Source organism: Neopelma chrysocephalum, unplaced genomic scaffold (assembly GCF_003984885.1).
Source record: "Neopelma chrysocephalum unplaced genomic scaffold, ASM398488v2 Primary Assembly neopelma1_147, whole genome shotgun sequence".
NCBI lineage: Eukaryota > Metazoa > Chordata > Aves > Passeriformes > Pipridae > Neopelma > Neopelma chrysocephalum.
In genome coordinates this window covers 1,046,106-1,069,064 of record NW_020897809.1, presented here as the reverse complement: position 1 = coordinate 1,069,064, position 22,959 = coordinate 1,046,106, and the positions used below count along the sequence as shown (strand labels likewise).

The 22,959-nt window shown below is 43.1% G+C and overlaps 1 protein-coding gene across 7 annotated transcripts in view; it reads left to right on the top strand.

The window, feature by feature from the left end:
• The window catches only part of MAPKAPK3 (mitogen-activated protein kinase-activated protein kinase 3), a 122,540-nt gene extending 110,770 nt beyond the window's left edge, over window positions 1-11,770 (top strand). For all 7 annotated transcript variants that reach the window (XM_027700613.1, XM_027700617.1, XM_027700614.1 and 4 more), the window contains 7 exons: window positions 368-447; window positions 2,122-2,248; window positions 3,401-3,476; window positions 3,645-3,769; window positions 5,586-5,671; window positions 8,221-8,301; window positions 10,096-11,770. In XM_027700613.1, coding sequence (XP_027556414.1) covers window positions 368-447; window positions 2,122-2,248; window positions 3,401-3,476; window positions 3,645-3,769; window positions 5,586-5,671; window positions 8,221-8,301; window positions 10,096-10,254 — 734 coding nt within the window. In that variant the 3' untranslated portion in view covers window positions 10,255-11,770. The remainder of the gene's footprint in view (window positions 1-367; window positions 448-2,121; window positions 2,249-3,400; window positions 3,477-3,644; window positions 3,770-5,585; window positions 5,672-8,220; window positions 8,302-10,095) is intronic.
• The last annotated feature ends 11,189 nt before the right edge of the window (window positions 11,771-22,959 follow it).

Here is a 22,959-nt window from a genome sequence, read left to right as displayed (position 1 = left end):
CCTGCACAGTTGGGGATGTGTCCTGGCTGGGGCTCATTTCTCAACAGCTGTTGCTTGTGTACCTGCTCTGCTCTTGCAGCTTTTTTTGGTGAGCAAATTAAAGCTCAAATTTAGAGGCTCATAAAAAGAAGTCTCAGCCTCAGTTGGGTTGCAGTGCAGCTCAGGAGGAGGCTGAGCAGCCGGGGAACCAGGGGGGTGGTTGTCTGCAGAACCAAAACACAGCTGCTGGGGCTAATTTTAGGGTTTCTAGTCTTGACGCCTGCCCCGTATTCCAGCAAGCTGTTTGTAAGCCATAAGCATTCCCGAGCATGTCCCTGAGTTAACGTGGGAATGTTAATGTGACCTTTCTCGAAAATTGTATTTATAGAGGCCTCTGAAATCATGCGAGACATCGGAACAGCCATCCAGTACCTGCACTCCATGAACATCGCGCACAGGGACGTCAAGGTGAGCCCTGCAGGGCTGTGGGCAGCGGGAAGGAACCTGGGGCAGAGAAAGAAATGGGCAGTGGTGGTTTAAACAGAGCTGGGAGTGCAGTCAGATGGCCAGAGTGTTCCTGTTCCTCTGCCAGTGTGAGAAGGGATTTGTTCACTAGTTTGCAAGTAGTCCAAGGTTGGAATATTCATGTGTGCTAATGCCTTACAGTAGAATAGGGAATGCAGAAGAATCTTGTGATAGTCAGATGGTTAGTTAAAGAGGTATTACCCATTTGCCATCCAGTTAATTAGTAAGAAAATAACACTGCTTGAGGTGAACTTATACTTCATCCCTCTATGTACAGTCTTTGCCAGTTACTAGTCCTTTTCAGTATCATAATTGCCTAGGAAAAAAAAAAACAACAAACAAACCACAAGAAACCTCAAACCAAACAAACAAAAAAATCCAACAATACCAAATACCAAAACCCCCCTTCAGAGATAGGAGAAACTGCCTATATGGGAGGAATAATACAGATTATGCATCTAACCCACTTTAATGATATATGTAAATATTTGAGAAAACAGAAAGATCTCAGTTGCTGCCACAAGGGACACTTTAATTAGCTAAAGTTTGAACCCAGATCTTGTTGTAGAGATTTGACAGTGTTTGTAGTATTGTACTTTATTTTCATTCTGTAAAGTGCACGGCACAAGCCAAGCCAAGCTTGCTGCACCCATTGGGATGGGGAGCAGGTCACATAAAGATATACTGAGGCATCAGATTGATTCCACAGTTCTGAGTCTGTGAATTTGCTACAGATGTTTCTGTGTGTTTGGCTGGAGGGAGAACTGCTATTGCATGTGTCACCAAGGGGCAGGTTTGAGGGTTCTTCAGGTAGGAAGCAGAGAATGGCTTAACAGCTCAGAGACTAAAAATCTCTTCACTTTTGCAGAGCCATGTGCCATTGCCTGTCAGCAGCACAGGAACTGAAGCACTTGGCCCCAAACACTCCATACACACACTCCATGAACTAACGTAGAAATGGGTCAAATTGCTTCATAGATCCTAAAGCTTGTTTTCTTTAAAGCCTTTCCTCCTTCTGTACGTCCCTAAACACTAGCATGAGCAAGGACATAGCTTCCTTATGGCTGAGAAACTGGAAAACAAGTTCAAGTAATTGCAGATTATTTGGAGATGTCCTCTTGTCCCTGTTCTTGTGCTCAAGAGTTTGTATTTCCCTCTGTGCCACTTCTGCCTGTATGGAATGTGAAGCAAGGGTGGAATTAACTCAGGTTTCAGGAGACAGAGGACAAGGGGAGCAGGATGTGTGTGTATGAGTTAATTCTGAGGGAGTGGTGGCAGTGGCTCGTGGAGAGTTTGTTCTCTTGTCCTCCACCTCAGCTATGTGAGAGCACAGAGTGCTGGGAGATCAGCTGCTGTTGTCAGACAGATTGATCCCAGGAAGCACAGGGAACTGGGAGAGGTTCAGGAAGCCAGATTTAATGCCCATTGGACAAGATGAGAGAGAGTCTTGTGGTTTGCCTGGAGGGAACTTTCCATGTGCTTTGGAGGGGATATGATGGAAGTAAAAAGACCCAAATGTTGATGGTCACCCAGGCAAGCAGGGATGGTTTGACCTGTCAGCTCCTTAGATTCATCTCTTCACTGTCTGGTTTATCCTTTCTCTTGGTGGCCTTTCAGCCTGAAAATTTGCTTTACACATCCAAGGACAAGGATCCTGTGCTCAAACTCACAGACTTCGGCTTTGCCAAAGAAACCTCTGTAGTGAATGCGCTGCAGACCCCCTGTTACACTCCTTACTATGTGGGTAAGTTCTCCCACATGCATTGCTTGTGTGTCAGTCTGTCATCCAGCCTTGTATAGTGGGTCTGGGCTGTAGGAATGGGTGGGAAATCTTCTGTTATGAGTGTATCATAAAGTGCCAGCCTGCAGGGTTTGAACTGGGATCCACCCCAAAGCTAGGCTGGTTCCAGTACAGTTCAGTGCTCCTGCTCTCTTGCTTGGTTGTGGAGGAAACAGCCTTCACAGGAGATGCAATGAGGATCAAGAAGAGAGAAAATATTTCTTCTGATTGCACTTGAAGTAATCTTGATGTTGCCTCTGAAAGCCATAATTTGAACAGAGCTTCATGATTATTTGGGTGTTTCCTTGCAAAACTTCCCTTGGCTTAAGTAATGCAATAAAAGAGAACAGGAGGAGTATTGCCTGAGCTGTAAAACTTCTTTAAGCTGGAAAATGCAGTAAATTAGTAATAAAACACCTACGTGACTTAATCACAGCTGAATTTTCCCTGCATTTTGTCCAAAGACAGAGCTCTGTGTAATGAATGCCACGGCAGACTGTCCTTTATGCACTCATTTTAGAGTCTTGAGTTAATAGTCATTCATCAAATGGTATGACTGAGGCAGTCCATGCTTGGAATTTCTTTGGTGGAAAAAGGAATTAATTTTTTTTGAAAAATTACTTCTCTGATGAAACTTCTTATAGTTTTCTTTTATTGAAAGCTGCTGTTATTCACTGTTACCAGATAATTGCATTATCTTCGTTCACGAAGCCTAGCCATGAGATGATTCTTCTTCTGATGCCTTCTTTATTTTTGTAAGCTGGTTTAGTGATAAAATGTTAGGGAATTTACACATATATGATTTTGTGCCTTTACATTTGTATATAAACATGCTGACATTTCCCTTCTCAACACCTTTTTATAAACCAGCATGATTGCTCATCTGGTTAGTGAATAATTTTCCTTACAAAATCAAGATCCCTGCCAGTTTACCTGCCTCAGGGGGGGGAGAAAAAAAAATCCCCTCTAAATGTATCTCTCTAATTTTGTTACTTAGTGAGTTGCATTTTTTAACGCCTCCTATATTTGTTGTTGGAGTGTGCTGCTAGTTACAGGGTGATGGAGATGAAAGGAAATATCTGTACTCTGTTGATTTCTGGTTTTAATTTTCTCCAGCCCCAGAAGTCCTCGGTCCTGAGAAGTATGACAAGTCATGTGACATGTGGTCATTAGGTGTCATCACATATATTCTGTAAGTATTTGGGGAGAGTCTCGAAGAACAGAAAGAGGAAACATCTTAAATCTGCACTTACAAGTAATTGGTCACGAGGATCACACAATCTGTGTGAGCTTTAATGGGACTTTGTCAGAGATGAAAGGACTTTCCTAGTTATAGGAATTCTCTTGTCCACTCTTACAGCCTGTGTGGGTTCCCTCCATTCTACTCAAACACCGGTCAAGCCATTTCTCCAGGGATGAAGAGAAGAATTCGGATGGGGCAATACGGGTTTCCCAATCCAGAGTGGGCTGAAGTATCAGAGGAAGGTAACAATGCTCACTGTGCTGCTGGGTGGTGGAGTGCTTACAGAGAGACTATTTCTGAAAACCTGTCTTAGCTTTTGTTTCCCTTTCTTTTGGAATTTAAATCAATTTTTTGTAAGGTGATACAGAGAATGACTGGGAACTCAGATACCAGCCAGCAACCTTGGTGCTGCAGAAAGTAAATGACTACTGAAAGCTTTCTTTCAAAGTCCAGCTCCTGCTAGTGAATGCTGAGACTAAACCCTCTGGAAACAGAAGTCCTTAATCCTGAGAAAGGAGACAGCCAGGACAGCTGGAATGCAAGCGGAGTTGGAAGAAAGGCAAACTGTCTTAAGAACTCTTTCAGTCTTTGCCCTCCTTGGTGATCCAGCCAGCAAGGATGGCAAGTTTTCATGGTAGCTTTTTGGGATGTGGGAATTTGCCAGCCACCACTTAAATCAAGGTCAACAATTTATTTTGTATAAGTCATTGATCAAAAGCTGCTGGGCTCAAACCAACGTCCTGAAAGTGGATGTTTTTGATTGCCTCTGATCCTGACAGTCTCATAAGCTGGAAGTCTCACGTGCCCATCATATTACAGAGAAAGGTCAGCAAGCTCTGGGCTCATCTATTTTTCTTACAAGCCCTTTATATTGCTGTGATCCTGTTCTTGTCTGCTGTTTAGCAATAACAAATTATGGTTGGATAATGCTGTGATCTGTGGCATTTTCACCCCTCATTGGATCTCCTGGCTGCCTGTGCAGCTCAACCTGCTGAACATTGTTAAGGGAAATGTTTTACTTAAGAGTTTCTGACTTAATATTTTCTCTGCTTTGGGTCTTGTTTATATTCCAGCAGTTATTTACATGCTGGAGGAGCTTGGTGAGAGAACATGCACTTGGAAAATGCGTAAGGTTTCTGTCTGCTTGCCTGACTGAAGATAGGGGCCCTCTACCCTTGATCCTATTAAGACCATCTAGTTTGTTTTGTTCTTTTAGGCTGATGGGGCACCTTCAACAGTCTGCTGCTTTCTTCCCTGCTTTGTGCTCTTCTTGTCCTTTGCAGCCTCTTGACAAACTAAACTTGTACCTCTGGCAGCTTCTTACAAGCATTTAGTCATCTTGCATTTGATGTTTCTAAAAGAGAACTCTTATTTAGAAGTTCTTCTAGGTTGCTCAGGGAAGTTTTGTGTAAGTCCTTCCAAATAATGTCCTTTGAATGCAGTTTTTCTGGTCTGTCCACCCACATTAATGAAACTCTTGTCTAGACTCTCATCAGCTCATATCTCAGTTACTTGGAACTCCTGCTTTGGCAGATACCACACTCACAGAAAGCTGCTGCAAAGCCTGTTTGGGCAATCCATTTCTTAGACATTTTTGTCCTTTTAGTGGTCTCTCAGTTGTCAAAGTTTAATGTCCCTTTTTATCCACGGCCTGTGCTAGTTGTTGTCTTCTATCATTTCTCAAAACATCAGCTTATGCATTCGTTCAGCTCATAGTGCCAAGCTTGTTGCCATCTTTCAGACAAGCAGCTTTCTGTTCCTATGTTTCTCTTTTCCTCAAGTTCCTGCTCCCAAAGCAGCTGCTCTGGTGATGTAGAGAGTGGAGCTGGAATTCCCAGGCCTTTTCTTTCCTTCTTACCTCTTGTCTTGGATGTTCTGCCTCTTTAAACATAGTAACCTACCACTCTGTACATGGCTTCTTAACACCGTGACAGCAAGAGGTAGGTGTTTTGAGTTCTGCAGAATCATGTTTCTTCAGTCAGCAGGTCTTTGTGTTCTCCAGGGTATTTGGGAGCACAGTCACAGGCTTCAACAGTCCATGTTGCTCCTGTTTTTCAGCCAAACAATTGATTCGCCATTTACTGAAGACCGACCCCACAGAGAGGATGACAGTGTCCCAGTTTATGAATCACCCTTGGATTAATGTGAGTTTCATTTCTCTTTTTACACGATGAATTAATTCTTACATGCAGAACGTATATGTAGCTCCACGTAGCACAGCAAGACAAGGACTGTTATTACTGTTGATACCTTAATTAACCTCTTGTGCCCTCCACAGAGGGTCATCTGCCTGTAAAACCACAATTCTTCTTGGTGTTCCCAGAGGACACACAAGGAGAGACACCCACAGCAGTGTCCTTGGAAGCAACAGCCCAATATGTCTCTCTGTTCTGTGAGCAGGCAGTCACTGTTGGCTCTGCAGCAAATGCATGTGTTACTCCCTATAAAAACATAAAAATAAACTGTATGTGCTTACTTCATCAGGGCAGGATTTAAACAGAGCTATTATTAGTGGCCTCAGGCACCATTGTGCATAGCTTTGTTAGTGTGAACACAGTGCTGTGCTTAGTGGGAATTCTCACCCTTGGCACAGCTTGGAAATGCCTGAGGGAGGAGTGAGGGTCTCAGGTTATTGCCCCGTGAGAGACCCGTGCCAGGTAGGGTGGTACACAGAGCTATTAATGGTCCCAGCTCAGATTTCATTCTATGAGTTGGTTGAATTAACTTTTCCTGAAAAAACAGTTTTGGGGAAAAAAGAGAAATGTACTCTAATAATAATACAATATTGACGAGACTGAGTTTCATGATATGATCTCTGCTCTGTAGGTGTCCCTCAAAATAGTAGATTATACTTCTCACATTTGTGCCTAAAAAGACACCAGTCTTGTTCTTGCTGCCCAAAAAATTGTCAGCCAGGAACAGAACCACTTGTTCTGTATAATGACCTTTTCTCTCTAACTACGCTGACCCTCAGAGGCCAGGGCAGAAGCAGAGCTGTGGCTAATAGTGCCCATTCCTGGAATGGCTGCTGCAAGACCTGAGAGCCCTTGGAATCACAAGAAATGTACCTGTATGACATCCTGATGAAGGAGAGAGATGGCATCACTTAAGAGTTATAAAAGCTGAGAAATTGAGGTTGCAAAGACTCTGGAGAACTAGAACAGGCCCTAGACAATGTTTGTAAGTCTTTTTTAACCAAATAAAAATGTAATCATTGGTCAGAATACACACCTCCAGCTTTAAGTGTTTGAAGGCCCAAGAAGGAGGTGTTTCAGAAGTCAGCAGGCCAGAAGTTTTGTGGAGTGAGTGCCTAATAGCTGAGGAAGCTGCCACCTACAGTGACACACACGTTACTCTGAATATGCACAGAGCCAGTTAATCAGGAGGAGATTAGGGACAAGGTCTGGGGAGTGCTGCACCAGAGCCCTACTCAAACACTGTCCTCTGAAAAATGCTGCAAGTTGACTTTTTTTCTGCTGAACATCTTGTTCCCATGAGGCAGGGGGAGGGAGAGAGAAAGACCAATATAGTAAATGTCTCTGTTCTCCCTTTTCCTAAATCCTAAAGTGGGAACATGTATGGGGAAGTGCCTTGCACAAGCAGCAGAAGAGGATGCTTTGTGTCTTCTTTTTTCATTCCCCCTCTCTTTTTTTTTTTAATTGTCAGTTTAGGTGGAGCACAGAATCCTCCAGTTACGTGTGGATAAGATTTTTTTAACAAACAGCAGCTCACAGCAGATAGGAGAGCACCTTCAGCAGGAACATCACTAAAGCCAGGCTGCTTGTTTTCCATTTCTCCTGTCCCAGCTGTACTTGATAAAACTATACCCTGGCCAGACATGGTTGCAGGAGTCAGGATTTCTGCCTCCTTCTGGAACTGCAGCAGTGCTTCCAATGTAAGGCTTGTTTTACAGGGATCTCCTCTTCCTGACAATGCAGCTCTCTCTGGTGTAGGATGCCACAGCAGTAGACAGCAAGTTTGGGTAGAAAGCATAAAAAGATAGGAGATCCAAATGAAATTATAGTTTGGGTTATGGACTGGCAAGAAATGCCACGATTCTTGCTGAGTTAGCTAAGGAACTGTGCTTTGTGCTTTAGAAATTGTGCCTGATTCTAATGTAAAGTACCTACTGATTTCATGGCAGCTGAGCACTGATCCCAGTTTTCTGTGGAGCAGCACCTCAGGTGGGGCACTGTCTGCTGAGCTGTGCCTTGCCCTGAGCAATGGTATCATTTCCTCTTTGGTGCACACTTAATGATCTGATAAAGTGGTCATCTCACTTAATGTATGTGGACAAGGAAATGTCTTCTACAGCAAATCCTAGGAGATAAAAGGTCAAATTAACCTCTTTAAGACATTGACTAATGAATACTGAAATGACAGTTAAAATCTAAAATGTACATGGAAATTTATCCAACACGAGGTCATTGGTTGGACTGAAAGGGAGCAGAGGGAAAGAAACTCAGCACTAATTTCTCTCTCCTTCTGTTCTTTAAAGATGTTGTATGGGGGCTGTAGTCCTTTGCTACCACACACAGGAGTTCACTTGTGGAGTGATTGGAAGCAGGAATAACAAGGGCCATCGGAGGACATTAGATCAAGTTTTGTGCGCTTCATACACATAGAAGAGCAAGCAGTCACTTCCCAAATGTTACTTTTCAGAACTTCTCTTGGTATTTTTCCCTTTTCTCAGAGATCAATGTCTGTGCCACCAACTCCTCTTCATACTGCACGGGTCCTGCAAGAGGATAAAGACCACTGGGATGAAGTTAAAGTGAGTCAATCCTAGTTCAGTTTTCTTTAAGTCAAGTCTGAGATTAGATGAGCTGCCTTTTCTGCATGTGTTCATTTCCGTGGAGACTGAGACTATTTTGAATACAAGGGAAGCATAAACATGCTTGTTTAGAACAGTAGTGTATATGATAACTGTTTAAAAAAATGGATGCTATTTGAGCTTCATCTAGCAGCCTTACAGCTGCACCAAATATCAACAAAGGTGGTGTTTATGATCAAAGGCATTAATGATGCTGCCTGCTGAGCCACTGCATGGAACCACAGAGGAGAGGGACAGTGCTGAGGGGGTTTGAAGTTCATTACAGTGAAGTGAATAATATGATGAAAATATAGGGGGGCAGGATGGGAGGGCTGAGCTGCATTCTGCTTTTCTGCTCTGTTCCTGTATTGTAAAACAACATTAAATAACCTTAACCTTGTCGTCTTATGACATCTGGGGGGTGGAGAAGAGGGAGTAAAAATATTGTCTGTCTTTTCCTTAATCTAACCAGGTGCCTCACCTACTATTTGTACTGATGACAATTGAATGATTCCTGCAAACTGAAACTGTAGGGCAGACTAAAAGTCTTAACTCTTTCCTGCTGGCCTTGATCAGGTTGGCATGCTTTTACAATTCATTCTGAATTTTCTGCACTTACAATGTGTGGCATTTTGACAATTGCAACATTCCTGGAGTGTGTTTTATTGATTACTGATTTTATTGAAATCACTGATGTGTAGTCTCAGCTACTGAGCTGTGTAATGGCAAAATTTCTTAGGACCTAGACAACATTTGCCTCCTGAGTCAGAGATCAAGCAGATACTTTCACTGAGCCTTCTTCTTTTCCATGTTTCTGAGAACTTCTTGTGCTTGTGCATTGTGTAGGTCCCAGAGGTGCTCCCTTGAGCTCCTGACGTTCCCATAATATGTTTTTCCTTTCCTGAACTAAATGCTTAGACATTCATTTATTTAGGAGTTTTTTCACGGAGTCACAGAATGTGCTGAGTTGAAAGGGACCCATCAGGGTCATTGAATCCAACCCTTATGAATCCAACCCTTAGCCCTGCACAGACACCCCAGCAATCCCACCCTGTCCCTGAAAGTGTTGTCCAAATGCTCCTTGAACTCAGACAGGTTTGGTGCTGTGACCACTGCCCTGGGGAGCCTGTTCCAGTGCCTGACCACCCTCTGGGTGAAAAAACCTTTTCCTGATATCCAACCTAACCCTCCCCTGACACAGCTCCAGCCATTCCCAACCTGTCATTGGTTACAAGAGTGAAGAGATCAATACCTGCCCGTTTTTGTTCACAACCTTATCAAAAATTTTAAAATGTGCCTGCACTTAAGCATTAATTCAAACTAAGAAGATGTGTGAATTTGAAGCACAGACTTTTAAACTAAACATCTTTGTGTGGGTTGGTTATTCCAGCCCTGCTGTCCCAGTTTGGTGGTGGAGCTGGAGAGCTGTGTCCTGAGTGTGGTATGAGAAGCCGGTGAAGGCCCAGAGCCAGCCAGTAAGGAATGCTGGGTGTAAGGACATGGTGGAATTTAGGCTAGGGGAGTGTGGTCCTGCGTGCTCACATGTGACATGCTGTGTGAATTGTTCCTCCTGAAGGAGCCCATGGGTAGAACAAAGCCTTTAGTCATCATCCAGTGCAGCAGAAAGGGCTCAGCTCTTTGTGGCTGTGGGGTGATGGAGGGTTCCTTCTCTACATTTATCTCCTGGCAGTAAGTGTGGGGTGGCCACGCCCTCACTGCTTCAGGGGGTTCAATAAATTGCTTCCTTGGTTTCAGGAGGAGATGACCAGTGCTTTGGCTACCATGAGGGTGGACTATGATCAGGTGAAAATCAAAGACTTGAAAACGTCCAACAACCGCCTCCTGAACAAGCGCCGCAAGAAGCAGAAGCAGGCAGGCACCTCTTCTGCAGCCCCAGGGTGCAATAACCAATGAGCACAGAAGCCAAGGACCTGTGGGTGGAGGGTAAAAGTTACACAGAGCAATTTAAAATCCTGTGATCACCTCAGTCCATACCACAAAGGCAAGGAGATGGTGAAGAAGCCGTCCTGCAAAGAGGGAGCAGTGGGAAAGATTGCATTTTTATTACTTGAATCAGGGCTTTGCTTTTAAAGACTAATGTATATGATGTGATTCTGTTGTATATTGCTAGGGAAGGTTCAATAATGCCAGAAATGTTCCAGGGTTTTGGTTTGGCTTTAACTATGTGGGATAAGAGGAGGGAACAGGAGGCAGTCTCAGCATACTAATGCACTGAGGCTTTAACAGCCATTTACAAGAGTAACTTCTGCTGCTGTTTTAAACTTGGGAATAGAAGAATGCCAAGTGTTCTGCCAGGAGTGTTCTAGTAGTTTAGTAGAATTGGTAGTAGTCCATATTTCCAAACTTACCTCCTATAGTTACAGAATATCATCTGAACAGTAAACAGTTATTCTTGTTACAGGAAAAAACATCCACACATTTCCATTTTCATAAAGCCTTCATGTAGCCTCATGTGAAGACTTGAGTTTGTCATGGATTTGCGTTTGATGACATGTAAGTTCTCTGAATTGTAACCACTGTGTTGTGTCTTTGCCACTGTCAAACTCCTCTCTTGTAATGTTTTGAATTTAACTGGTACAATATGTGAAGAGTTTTCATAAGGATTTAAGCAGCTGAAAGTGTCCTGCAGAGAGTATTGCTGTTCCTCTTGGATCCACAACCTCCAGGGCATGCAGCTGCACATGCAATTGTATACAAGAGACTGCTCTAGAGGAAAGGCTCCTGAAATTCAGGAAGAAGTGGCAAATGCATGTTCTCTGAGTGGACCCTGCCAGCATCCCTTCTGGTAATTATCTCCAGATCCTGTGCCTAAGATGTGCTGATCACAGCAAATTCTGGGGTGCTGGGGTTGGTTGTTTCCTGGGGTCGGGAACTTTGCTGTGTTTTGGTGGTGTTTCAGGATCCAAAAGTTTTCACCACTTAAGGGAGATTACCAATAAGTACATCTACCTGTTGGTTTTTTTCCTATTCTAATTATTTTTTTTATGGGAACCTGGCCTTGGTTTGCTGGTATGTTTTATTTTGTGATCAAAATATTTCCTCTCACTGTGTTTTGGGTTTTGATTTTGTTTTTTTAGTTGAGGTGAGGCAAATATTTATGGAAGTGTTATCAGAGTCCAGGATGTAAATGATGTGCTTCCAGTGATGCAGGCAAAAAGGACTTTATGGCAGGCACAGAGAGTGCTGGTGTGTTAACAGGCTTGGAAGAATGTTAAAAGACAAAAAGAAAAACAAGGCTCCAGAGTGGATCTGAATTGTCCAATCTGAGTGACACAGCAAAGCTCAGTTTGAGGCTTTGGACTTTGTCTGGGGAACCCAGTTCAGAGTGTTGGATGAGAGCTCCATTCTTCTTTGTGAACTGGTCCCAGGGTTTTGTAACGTGATTTATTAAAATCAGTTTCTAACATTCCTTCCTCCTGTCATCCCTGTTTCTGTTGAGGTGTGGCAGAGTTTGCTTTGCTTTGTGAGGTACATCTGCGTTGGAGGTGATGGGAAAGGGGAGAAGGAAAGTGTTCTATGATGTTCACATTCAAAGACTGCCCAACTTTGAGCATTTTATAAGATTACAGGGGTTTGGTTTTAAATATTCATCTCTATAAAGCCATATTTTAAAATTATGTCATGTTTATTCAGGCATATCTATGATTATAGCATGTCCTGTATGTATCTGTTTTGCCATAACTCCTGTGAATTATGCAAATATTATTCACTACCTGCAAATGAATACAATGAATGAGGAGTTGTGATGTGTCAGGATGCCACAGTTGGGATTAGAGCCAGGTCCAAGCTCCCGTCCCTTTATCCAAATGTTTTGAGGGAGCTATATATACATCATCGCTGCCTTCCCATCTCTGTGCTCCATCTGGGTGAGGGATTCTCCCAGGGCAGCCCATGTGTGGTGTGGTGATGTCCTGGCTGCCCTGGGGGCAGTGCCATTAGAACTGTTGTATCTCACCTTTTTGCTCCTGCTTTGCCCAAGGGTTGGGCAGGAGCTCTCGCTTTCCAGCTGGTGCCTTTTTGCTTGTCAGTTCAGTCTGGAGCACACAGACATGTATCTGTTCCTGGGTAGTTTTCCACTGGGAACTGTAAAACACGTCTGGGCCTGATTCCTTGCTGTGGGATTCCAGTCTTTACAGCAGGTCAGGAGCTGGAGTGATGAACTGAGGCACTTGGCACAGCACCTGCAGCTCTCTGTCCCTGTGTGGCAGGACTTTCCCATCTCATTAAACCAGGACTAACAGTTCTTGCCTCCTACCCTGCAGCGACAGCACCCAGGAACACTGTGAAGCCCGGCAGGAACCAGAGGAGGGCCTCAAAATGGCAAACATGGAAGTGTGTGCAAGTATCGGACAGAAGGGTTTGAACTCATGGTTTATAGGGACAGAGGAGACTCCTTGGGAGCTGGGAAACAGCTGCCCTGCGATGTTCAGACCCTCAAGCTGCTGTCCTGCTCAGGGCAGGAGCACTGGTTGTGTTTTAACTGGCTCTGCGTCAGCTGGAGCTGCCAGGGGCCGGGTTTGGAGTGCAGGTGTTCCTGGCAGGGTCCCTGTGCCTGTACAGGGATGTGCAGCCCGCCTATGGACACGTGTGCCTGTGTAGGGATGTAGGGATGTCCGGCCCGCCTATGGACACGGCTCCGCTCCACACCCCGGCCCCGCCGCGCCACCTGCCGCCCGCGGCTTCCCCAGAGCTCCCGGCTCCCGACCCTGCCATCAGTTAACCCAAACCCTCCTCCGGGAGCCCGCGCTGGGATCCGCGGATGGCTCTGCCGAAGGTGTTCCCTCTCCGGCTGCCAGCTCGGCTCTGGGAAGGACCCGCCTTCTGGCTGCTTTCACACGCCTGAGAAAGAACGAGCGGTGGTATTTGGGTCTTGCCTCTTCCCCCAGCCATATCGTATAATAGGCTTTTTAGAACCTGCTGCTTAGGATCCAAATTTATGGCCTGTTTTTAGAAAGGATAGGCTATTATAGAACTGATTATGCATTTGCATATTCATCAGCCATATAGAGGAGGTAAAGAGCTGGGAAGGGAAAGAAGAAATGAATGGTCAATAGAGAAGGCTTCGAGGAGAACACAGATTAAAAGGTCTATTTATTTTTTACAGCAGAAGCTAAAAAAAGGACTGTGCACAATTCCCCACCCCCCATTCCTTTTCACAGCGATTGCTCATGGGCCACTGCCTCCCCTTGTGTTCCTCTGCACTGTGCTCCTCACACATGGTTCTTGCACATTCACTCACCAGTGCTCTTGCTCTGATCCACACACACGCGTGTGCACGAGCCCAGAGAGAATCCTCTCCCTCACTTCCCCATTTTTTTGTGCTCCGTGCTTTCTTTCCTCTTTGACCACACATTCCACATGATGAACCTGTTTTTGACATGGTACAATTAAAAACTCACATTAATGATAAGCTCTTGGCCTAATTCTGTGTTTTTCTATTTGTCAAAACCCAGCGTGCAGTCCTGGGATTGCTCTTCTGTCTTAACACTTCACTGCCTACAGTCTGGAGGCCCAATTACGTAAGTGCTTCTGACTTGTCTGGCATGAGGGATAATGAGAATGCTACACACTCAGTTTGATCTAATTTCCCTGCCCTCTTTTCAATTCACACTTTATTTGGCCCATGTTTAGACAAAGGTGCTTTTGAGAAAAGGAAGGTTTAGTGAGGAGGAGAGAACCAGAGGTTTTAATTACTGGCACGGAATCATGAGCACATGCACTGTGTTAAACCTGTGGCAGAGGTGGGGAAGGGATGTTCTTGTGTGCCCAGCTGCTCTGATGTGTTCTCATGCTCAGCCTAAGGATGGAGCCAGCTCAGCTGAGCTTAACAGCAGGAAAGCTTGTCCTTCAGGATGCTCCCCAGCTCGTTCACCAATGCCCTTTCACACTCACTGACAAACCACAGGGACAAAGGCAGGGAATGAATTTACATGCAGAACCCCTTTCTTCCAGAAGTACATATTTTGGGGATTTTTTTTTAGGAAATATCAGAATTCTCTTTTTTCTAGGTTCCAGTATTTCCCCTCTTGACCCAACTGTCTAATAGTGGAGCTGGCATAGCTGGGAATTAACATAATTAATTCTCTTTTAGAGATCCTAAAAGGGATGAAGACAAAGAAGCAAGCTTGGGAGACAGAGAACACATAGTCAAAGCCTCAGAGAAAAAAAAACTTAAAAATTCCTGCAAGCCAACAGGCAAGTTTGCTTCAGGTATATAGTTAAATGTATTTCACGTGTGGAAAATTGAGGTTAGAGCAATCCTAGGTAATAACATTTGCTGAAGAAATGTTTCCCTGAAATCTTTGCACCAGGTAAGAAAATTCTTTTTGGGTATTAAGTCCAGCTTTAAAATAGGATTATTTTTTTCAGTCTGCATGGTTGGAAGAATTTATTGGAGCAAAGGGAGCACAAATGGGGGATGGTATGTCATGTTGAAGAATAAGATATGTCTGCTGATGCATTCTACTCCAACTTATGTTTTTACTGCAAGTATTAGCTCTGTACAGACAAAGCAGGATAGGTTCAATTCTTTATTAGTCTCTTCTACCACTGGAGAGGGAGGATGTTCTTGCTCTCTGGGGAAATGTGGAAGATAACTCTGTGACTGTAGATGAGCATCTATTCTGGTAAATCTGTAAATGATGCCTAGCATTACATTTATTTCAGAATTTCCTGCCTCATGAATCTGCCAGATGCCAGGGTCTCCCAGGTCTGCTCTAACTGCATGAAGGCACAGAGGCATCACTGTCAGTGCACTTCCTTCTGCTATTTGGGACCACAAAAAGAAGCATTTCTGAAATGTACTGCAGTGGTTTTAGTTTCCAGGAGCCAAAAGAGGAAAAAATGCATCTTTCAAATAGCTGGAGGTGACAGAAAGGGCCAGGTTGGCTTTTATCTGAGGAGGTACCTGAAGGTAGTATCGAGGTATATCTTGACCTTTCTGTAGCTCAGCTCCCAGACCTGATAATAACCACATTTTAGCTGGGTGAGGCTGCAGGCCCAACTTACTGGAGATGTCTCTGCTGCTTTGACACCATGCTGGGGCCTTTCCCACTTTTTAGTATTCTGGGTCCTGGGACCACAATGAAGCTGAATGATTCAAAAAAGGAGGAGTTGCCTTGTTTTCTTCCATGTTAGGCTTCTAAATTTGTCTGTTGAGTTTTCCTGCGTTTGTTACCTCACGGTATCACTGGTGTAACAAATGTTTCTTCATTTGTTAATAGTGAACATAAGTGCTTCTTTTGGGGAGTGTATTTCTTTGTCTTAATTTCAAAAATGGAATAAAAATCTTTAATGGCATGGTTATTTTGCTTAATACTGTTCTCCCCAAACTTCCAGGCTAATCCATTTGGGAAACGTGGAAGATGTTCTCAGGAGACTTCTTATTGCTTAGCTACTGAAACACCTGCTAAAACCGAACTCTTTTAAAAGCTGAAAATTATTTAAATGTGAAAAAGAGTGGGTTGATCTGGAAAAGAAACTTCTCAAAAGACTAAAATTAGAATGGAATGTGTTAGAAGAGAAATACTGGAGGGGGGACGAGGACTATGGTTTTTTAAAATAAAAATGCTATTGCTTGAGTAGTGATCAAGGAAATTCTGGTTATGATATTAGCTGCTGCTCCAACCCAGAGCAGCCTCTGAATTCAGAAATAATTATGTTTCACTAAAGATAGATATACAATACTCCAGTTTTTTTTCTGAGGTAGTCTAAAGCAAGGCTCAGCTTGATGTTTATAAATGAAACTTCTGAGTATCTGCTGTTAGTAAACCAAATAAATAGCTCTTGGGGTTTTTTTAGAACAACTAATAACTGAACAAATACACTTTGCAGATTAAGTTCTGCTCTCCTAAAGTTGGCTGGCTGAGCTCTTTCAGGGTAAGGTTACCTTTCATTTTTGCTTTCAGATGTTTTGCATTTCTATCTTGCACTTCATCGCTCTGTATTTGACTTTTGTCTTTAGTAAAAAGCTAATTAGTTGTCTCAAGGCTAACATGCCATGATGCAATGTTTTTTATTTTTTTTGGCTCAATTACAGTTGTACCACCTCTTCTTTTATTTCTGAACGGCCTGTGGTGTAAAGTATTGGAAGATTTTCAAGGAATCCCACTACCTGGCAGGAAACAAGAAACTACATTGTCTGTAAAATGGTAAGGAGGAAAGTTCCTTGGTGGAAGTAATCAAGGATGGCTAATAGCAGGAAAAATATGCCTCTGAGGATAGGAGAAGGTCTCTACAAAGAAATGAACCTCACTAGAACTTAATACTTGCAGCTCCTGCACAGGGTTTTTTAAACTTTGCTTTTTCTCAGCTTTATACAGAATTAACACGTTTCAATTTCTTAGGAAGTTCTGCTGCTTTAAAGTCCTATTTCCTGTGGGATTTAAGCTTTTTTTTTCAATCAGCTCTGTAAAGCACCATGTTAAAGTCCTGGGCCATAGCACTGTTATTCCAAAATCTCTTGGTGATGTTTGTACATGATCTCACTGAGAAGAAACCACTTAGAGCAGAAATACTTGCATGTTCCCCTCCTGGCTTTTAAGTCTTTGTGTGGAATACCTCATTTAACTACAAAGAGCAAAATGAGGTGGTCTGGTCATCTTCCTTTTAAATCCTTTTGATTTTCTTCTCCTTCTTCATTCCATTAGTTTGATATATTTTATACTGCGTGGAAGTCATGAGTGCCTCCTTTAGAGAGACTTGACTGCAGTATTTCAGTTTCTTCCCTAAACATTAAAAAAAAAAAAAAGGTCCTATGGAAGCTTTATGCTGTAGGATATTTTAAATCTGGAGAGTAGGAAGGAACTGAATTTCCTGATTTAAAGTGACTCAGCTAGGTCTGCCTCCTTGTTTCGTAATAGATTCCCTGCACCCAGCTCAAACCTTGGCTGGCACTCGGGAGAGCTATCAAATGTTTTCTCCAATAATTTGTCATTCCTGCACAAAGTCAGTTTTTAAGCTGTTCCTTGAGGATCCTGGAACAACTCTCTAGTAAGCAATCATTAGCTCAGGAGGTCATGAGGCGTCTGGTGCCATCACTTGGAGCTTCCATCAGCTCAGGTTAGGACAATTCCATGCCTGGCTAACAGGAACTCAGGAATAATAAGTCATTATTTTATTAATACTGTTTGCTTTCATAGTATCTGGAGCCATAAACACACACACACCCCTTAACAGAACTACATATGAAGTGTTACTTTATTTCTGTATGAAACCTAAATGGTGATGGAGTTCTGTACTAAGCAAATTAATTTTAAAGCATTTCTTTTAAGCCTGGTACTTTTCTTTCTAGGATTCCTGAGATTCTGTGGTTTTTTTGGAGCAGATATTGTTCCCAACTCTTGGATATTATTTCCACTGGAAATTTGAAAAGGAAGTTCATATTTGTTAAAAAGAAAGTGGGTATTTGTATGCCATGTATGGTTGCATATGTTGAAGTAATAATGTGGAAAAATCTAATTAGTGCTATCCAGGCAACGGAAGACCTTGAGCTCGCTTGATTAGAATTAACTGCTGCATACATGAAAGGAGAAATTTAATTCAAATTTCTATTAATCAGAAATACCATCCTGCCAAAATGATTAAAAAAAAAGGAGACGTGCTAATTTTCTGTTTGGATGACGGTGATGATGTCCATGTCAAGAGTGATTTTGTGTGCTCTCATCTTTGAAGTTCTATATCCTGAAGTTAACTACATGCAGAAGTATTTCAAGTTTTGCTTTCAGTTCACAAGTACAAATCACATATATATTTACATACATAGATATATGTACTCTGGCACAAAGCCTCAGGAAATTCAATTGTGTTGTCAGGTTCCCTTTTTTCCCTTCCCACAGAGTTTCTCAAGTACGGTTCTCCCTGCCAGTAAATGTTGTGTGGTTCCATGTCTCTGTCATCTCTTTCCTACCTGGACATGGCTTAGTCCAAGGAAAGAAGCAGTGGGGGAGAGCCCTGGCTGGAGTTGCCTGTGCTGTTCTGCACAGCTCAGCTCACGGGACATGGAGTTACTTGTGGGTCTGTACCTGTTGCTCAGTGTCTGTACCTTGGCCCTGGAGGAAACTTTGGTTTCGTGGGGAGCTGCCCGCCAGATCATCCCCACTTTTGTGTCATACTTGGGTTTTCTCCTGTTTTTCCTGCAACAATTAGATTATAAGAAAATGTTGGAATAGTTCTGTTGAAATAGTCTTACTGAGAGTTAAGGAAAGGCTATTTTATATGCTGAACACCAGCTTTGTGTTGATTTGTGTGTCACGAGCTATCAAGGAGCCTGATAAAATATTAACTCTTCATCTGAAATGCTGCCAGCCAGAATGATTTCAGCATCCTGTCTCAGACAGGTCTGGAGCCTGTCTGCCCATCTTTGTAAGTCCTGAGAAATGCAGGTGACACAACTCAATGTGTTGTGTTGATGTCCCAGACCAGGAACATATTTTAGGGAGGTTCCTCTGTTTGTGTACAGTTGGCAGGGACAAAACCTCATATGTGACCAGTTGTCACAAAAGTGCAAATACACCACTCACATGATGGAGACATGTACAAGCTGCTGTCCTGTTATGCAGTGGGAGCAGGAAAAGAAATCATCAGGGAATGGCCAAATGTTAAATTTCATGTTCTGTTGGACTGTGTTTAGCCCAGGGGTTGAGCATCAGCCCTCCTTGATATAAAAATTAATAAATTCTCTTTGAAAGCAGATCAGAGCTGAGTATGTTCAACTGTGCATCAAAGTGGAGAAATATAAATGTTAGACTAAATTCCAGTATCTCAAGCATATGTAGCAACAAAGGAAAAGAGTATATAAAGTGCACAGGCAGACTTAGCTTCATGCCTTATTTTGAAAATAGTTCATAGTAATCTGCATGTTGTTTAGAATCCCATCTGTGGGTATTAAGTATGTGTTTTATGGAGAAACTGTGCAATGTTCCTATCATTGGAAGTTGAAAGGGACTTACTAAATACCTTATGGTGTTTGAAATAATGGTCCCAAGGTTTAACTCTGTACATGCTCTTGAGGGAGGCACGTTGGTTCTGTGAATCCAAAAGGAGCTGGGATGAGGTGTGGGCTGCACTGGGCATCAGTTCCTCTGTGTCTGTCAGCAGCTGCAGGACTGCAAGGGAGAGGAAAACTCAGCCTTCCACGGTGGCAGAGTTAGACCTTGAATTCCTGCAATTTAGAGGGCAAAACTGAGGCTACAGTAATTTGTTTCTCATTAAGTCCTTCATCTTCTATCTTTATTCCTGTGACTGCAGATAGGATCGCTCTGACAGCTCTGAAGGGGGAGCAGGGCCTTCCAGGCAGCTGCTGGCCGTATCCATGAGAAATGAAGAGCCCTGTCCATGTGCACGGAACTTGGAGCATGTGCTGAGTTCCAGCCCAATTTGTGTGAGAGACCTGACCTTGTGCTGCTAGAGATGGGTCCTGTGTCTGGCATCACAGCTCTTCCTTGTTTCTCACACCCTTTTTAATAATTTTTTTAAGAGGAAAGGTAAAAAGCTCCTGTGTTCTTTTTGACTTGCATGTGTGTTCCTTTCCACTTTTCTGGGACTGAGGTCCCTTCCAACCCAAACTGTTCAGTGACTCTGTTCTATGACTGACACTGTCGTCACTCACTGTGTGAGTGTTGTTGGGAGGAACATGCAGGGATCATCCTCTGAGACCTGCAGGGTGGTCGCTGGCAGACCCAGGCAGCAGCTATGGACAAAGAGGAGATAATGTCCCTTTGAATGTCCCCAGTTAGGATAATTCTGTTTTTTAGCTGTTCATTCATTAGCAGAGAAGTAAACAGTGCAGCAGAAGGTTGTGAAGCAGGGTGTTTATTCACTTGTTTTCTAGCCTTCTCCCTGGATTAATGAAATGACTCATGGACAGTAATAACATGCTTGGAGGGGAAAAAAATAAAGGAACAGAAATAACCCGAGGTGGGACATGGAAGGCCAAATCCTTCTGTCAGGACATCCACAACTCACCCTTACCTACATATGTGATTTGATTCTCTTTAAATGTAAAGAATGAGTCATAGCCAAAACCCCAGGGCAAGAGTCAAGTGGGCATCTAATAAGTGCAGGTTTGTTTAGATCTGTGTGTAAGAAAAGGCTGGTGGGAATGGGAGACTCTGCAATTGCCTGTAAATGCTTCTGTGCAACAATAGTTGTTTTTTTTTCCTGCCATCTTCCCCTTTGACCAAGAGGACAAATAGTGTTACCTCACGCAGGTGTGGACTACCTGTTCTCACTACAGACACCCTCTCTGTGCTCTTCCCAAAGTGCCCATGGTCACACTCAAACCTTTACCAAACCCCTGAAATGGTAAAAGTAGAATAGTGAGACTACTCTGATTTTAAAGGTACTCAAGGATTTATTGTCCTTTGAGAATCTGGAACTGAAAGACTTGGAAAGGTGACATAAATTTTGGGCAGAGAAGGACAGTGAACACAAAACTAGATAGCACAGGTGTACCTTCAGCACCTGACCTTGTCAGTCCTCTCAACTACACCTTCTGAGGAACACTCAAACCTGTCGTTGGGAAGGTGATGTATCTGCTTTTGAATTATTAACTAAGAAAAATCTAAACTTTCCATATGAAAAGCCACGTGAGTGATGAAGCACTGGTATGCTTTAGTTTAACAGCAGGATTTTCCAGCAAGGTTCAGTAAACTGAAAGCAGGAAAAGAGGGGAATAATAATTGTGGAAACCCTGAGAAGAATTAATTGTAGCATGTGCTACCAGGCAACTCTGATGCTGGGAAAAAAATAAACTGAGGTGCATCTGTGTGATACTTTCCAACACAGAAAATGCTGCTCAGCATTTGTACTAGAAATTATTATCAATTCAGAATTCATGTCATCTAAGGGAAATGATATGTGAAATGCTGTCATAAAGATCTTTCTGAATATGGCTTTTTCTCCATGGGAGTACATATCACATGGGAACCTAAACCCCTCAGCCAGCTCCTGCTCTGAAAACTGCTTAATTTATAAATTCTCCAGAAATTGGGATATGGCCAAGATTTTCTGCTATTTATTGTTACTTTATTTAAAACTGTGTGTTGGTAGTTTCTATGTCATTTCATTTAGAGAGGAGCCAGTACATCTAGGATGGAGATTTAAGCTACACGAGGTGAAAAATGGGGATGAAGCTGGAGAAGGAAGAGGAACTTGTCAAAGCCTGTAGAGAAGAAGTGAGGATAATTAATCAGACAAATGGAGATAGAGAGCAGGTGTGCAGAGGGAATAGTCTGATGGAACAAAAGGCAGTGGAATGAAAATGAATGTCAGAAGAGGTGAGTTTTTCTCTATTTTATAGATTATAAGCTGTAAGAACAACAGTTTTCCTTGTCAGGCTGAATTTTTATTTTTCAAAAAATAGCCTTACACACATTAATCAAAGCAGTAACATTTTAAATGTTGGGGGGGTTTAATTGCAAAATTGTTTGTTTAATATAAATGAATTGATTAAATGCTGACCATTTAAACAGTGAATATGATAGGATTTGAAGCCCACTCACAATCCTATGAATTCCAACAAATGACTAAAATATTTTATGTGAAAAACTAGTTTCTGTGGTTTGGGTGAAGAAAATATATTAGTGATGCTAAACTGGGAAGAGAAAGGGAAATGTAGGGCAAGGGCAAAACCAGCTTTCCCTTGACATGTTTGTAAACCAAACATTGCAGTATTTAGGTCAGTACAGGAGACAAAACCACACTTTATAAACTGCAGTTGAGGTTCCCACCCACTGTTTCTCTGTGCCAGAGCAGTGTCACCTCCTCCTCCAGGGAGCAGGAATGTGGCTGACAGCCCCAAAACCATCAGCAATGGACATTCTTTCAGTGCTTTTGCAAAGAGAAGCAGCTGGTGTCTGTTACTGTTTGGAGGCAGAAGGGAAATAAATGCCCTCTGGTTCCATGTTTCCTTTGCAGTTCCTACACAGAGCCTGTTGCTGCATTGAGGCTTTTCAGGTCCTGTCTGCACTTTTTCCCCTCTCAGGGCAGCACTGAAGTGTGTCTTGTTCCCTTGAGGGCAGAAGGCTGGGAAGGGATGAACACACCCAGGTTTCCTTTGGCTCTCTCAGATACTGGCAAAGGAAAATTTGGAGGAGTGATTTAGAATGAATAAAAAGAAATAGGAAGGAAGGAAAGTTGAGGAGTCCAAAGACCACGACCCTACAGATTTGCAGATGGGATCATCTCAGGTGATAACACAGCCAGGCTGGCTAGCTGGGGTTGGGCTGCCCAGACTACAGACAATGCCCACTGCTTCCCGTGCAGCTGCTCCTTATCCTGACCAAACTGGCTGGGAAAGACCAAATGGGACCATGTCAGCCCAGCTGAAGGAGTCGGTTGTTGACGGAGGAATCAGGTTCTTCAGTGATAACCGTCTGAAATCCCATCTGAACACCCAGAGCAGTAGATAAGTAGAAGCAGAGCTGCACAGATGGGCTCTCAGGGGGTATGGGGTCCAGAGAGGAGAATTCAGGGTTCTGATTCAGATCATGTCTCCCTTCCATTTGATTGAAGTCCTGCCTTCACCAGGAAGTTTAAACTGACGCTAAATTACCAAAAAATATGCTTTGAGCCAAGTGAATGTCAGTGTCTGGGAAT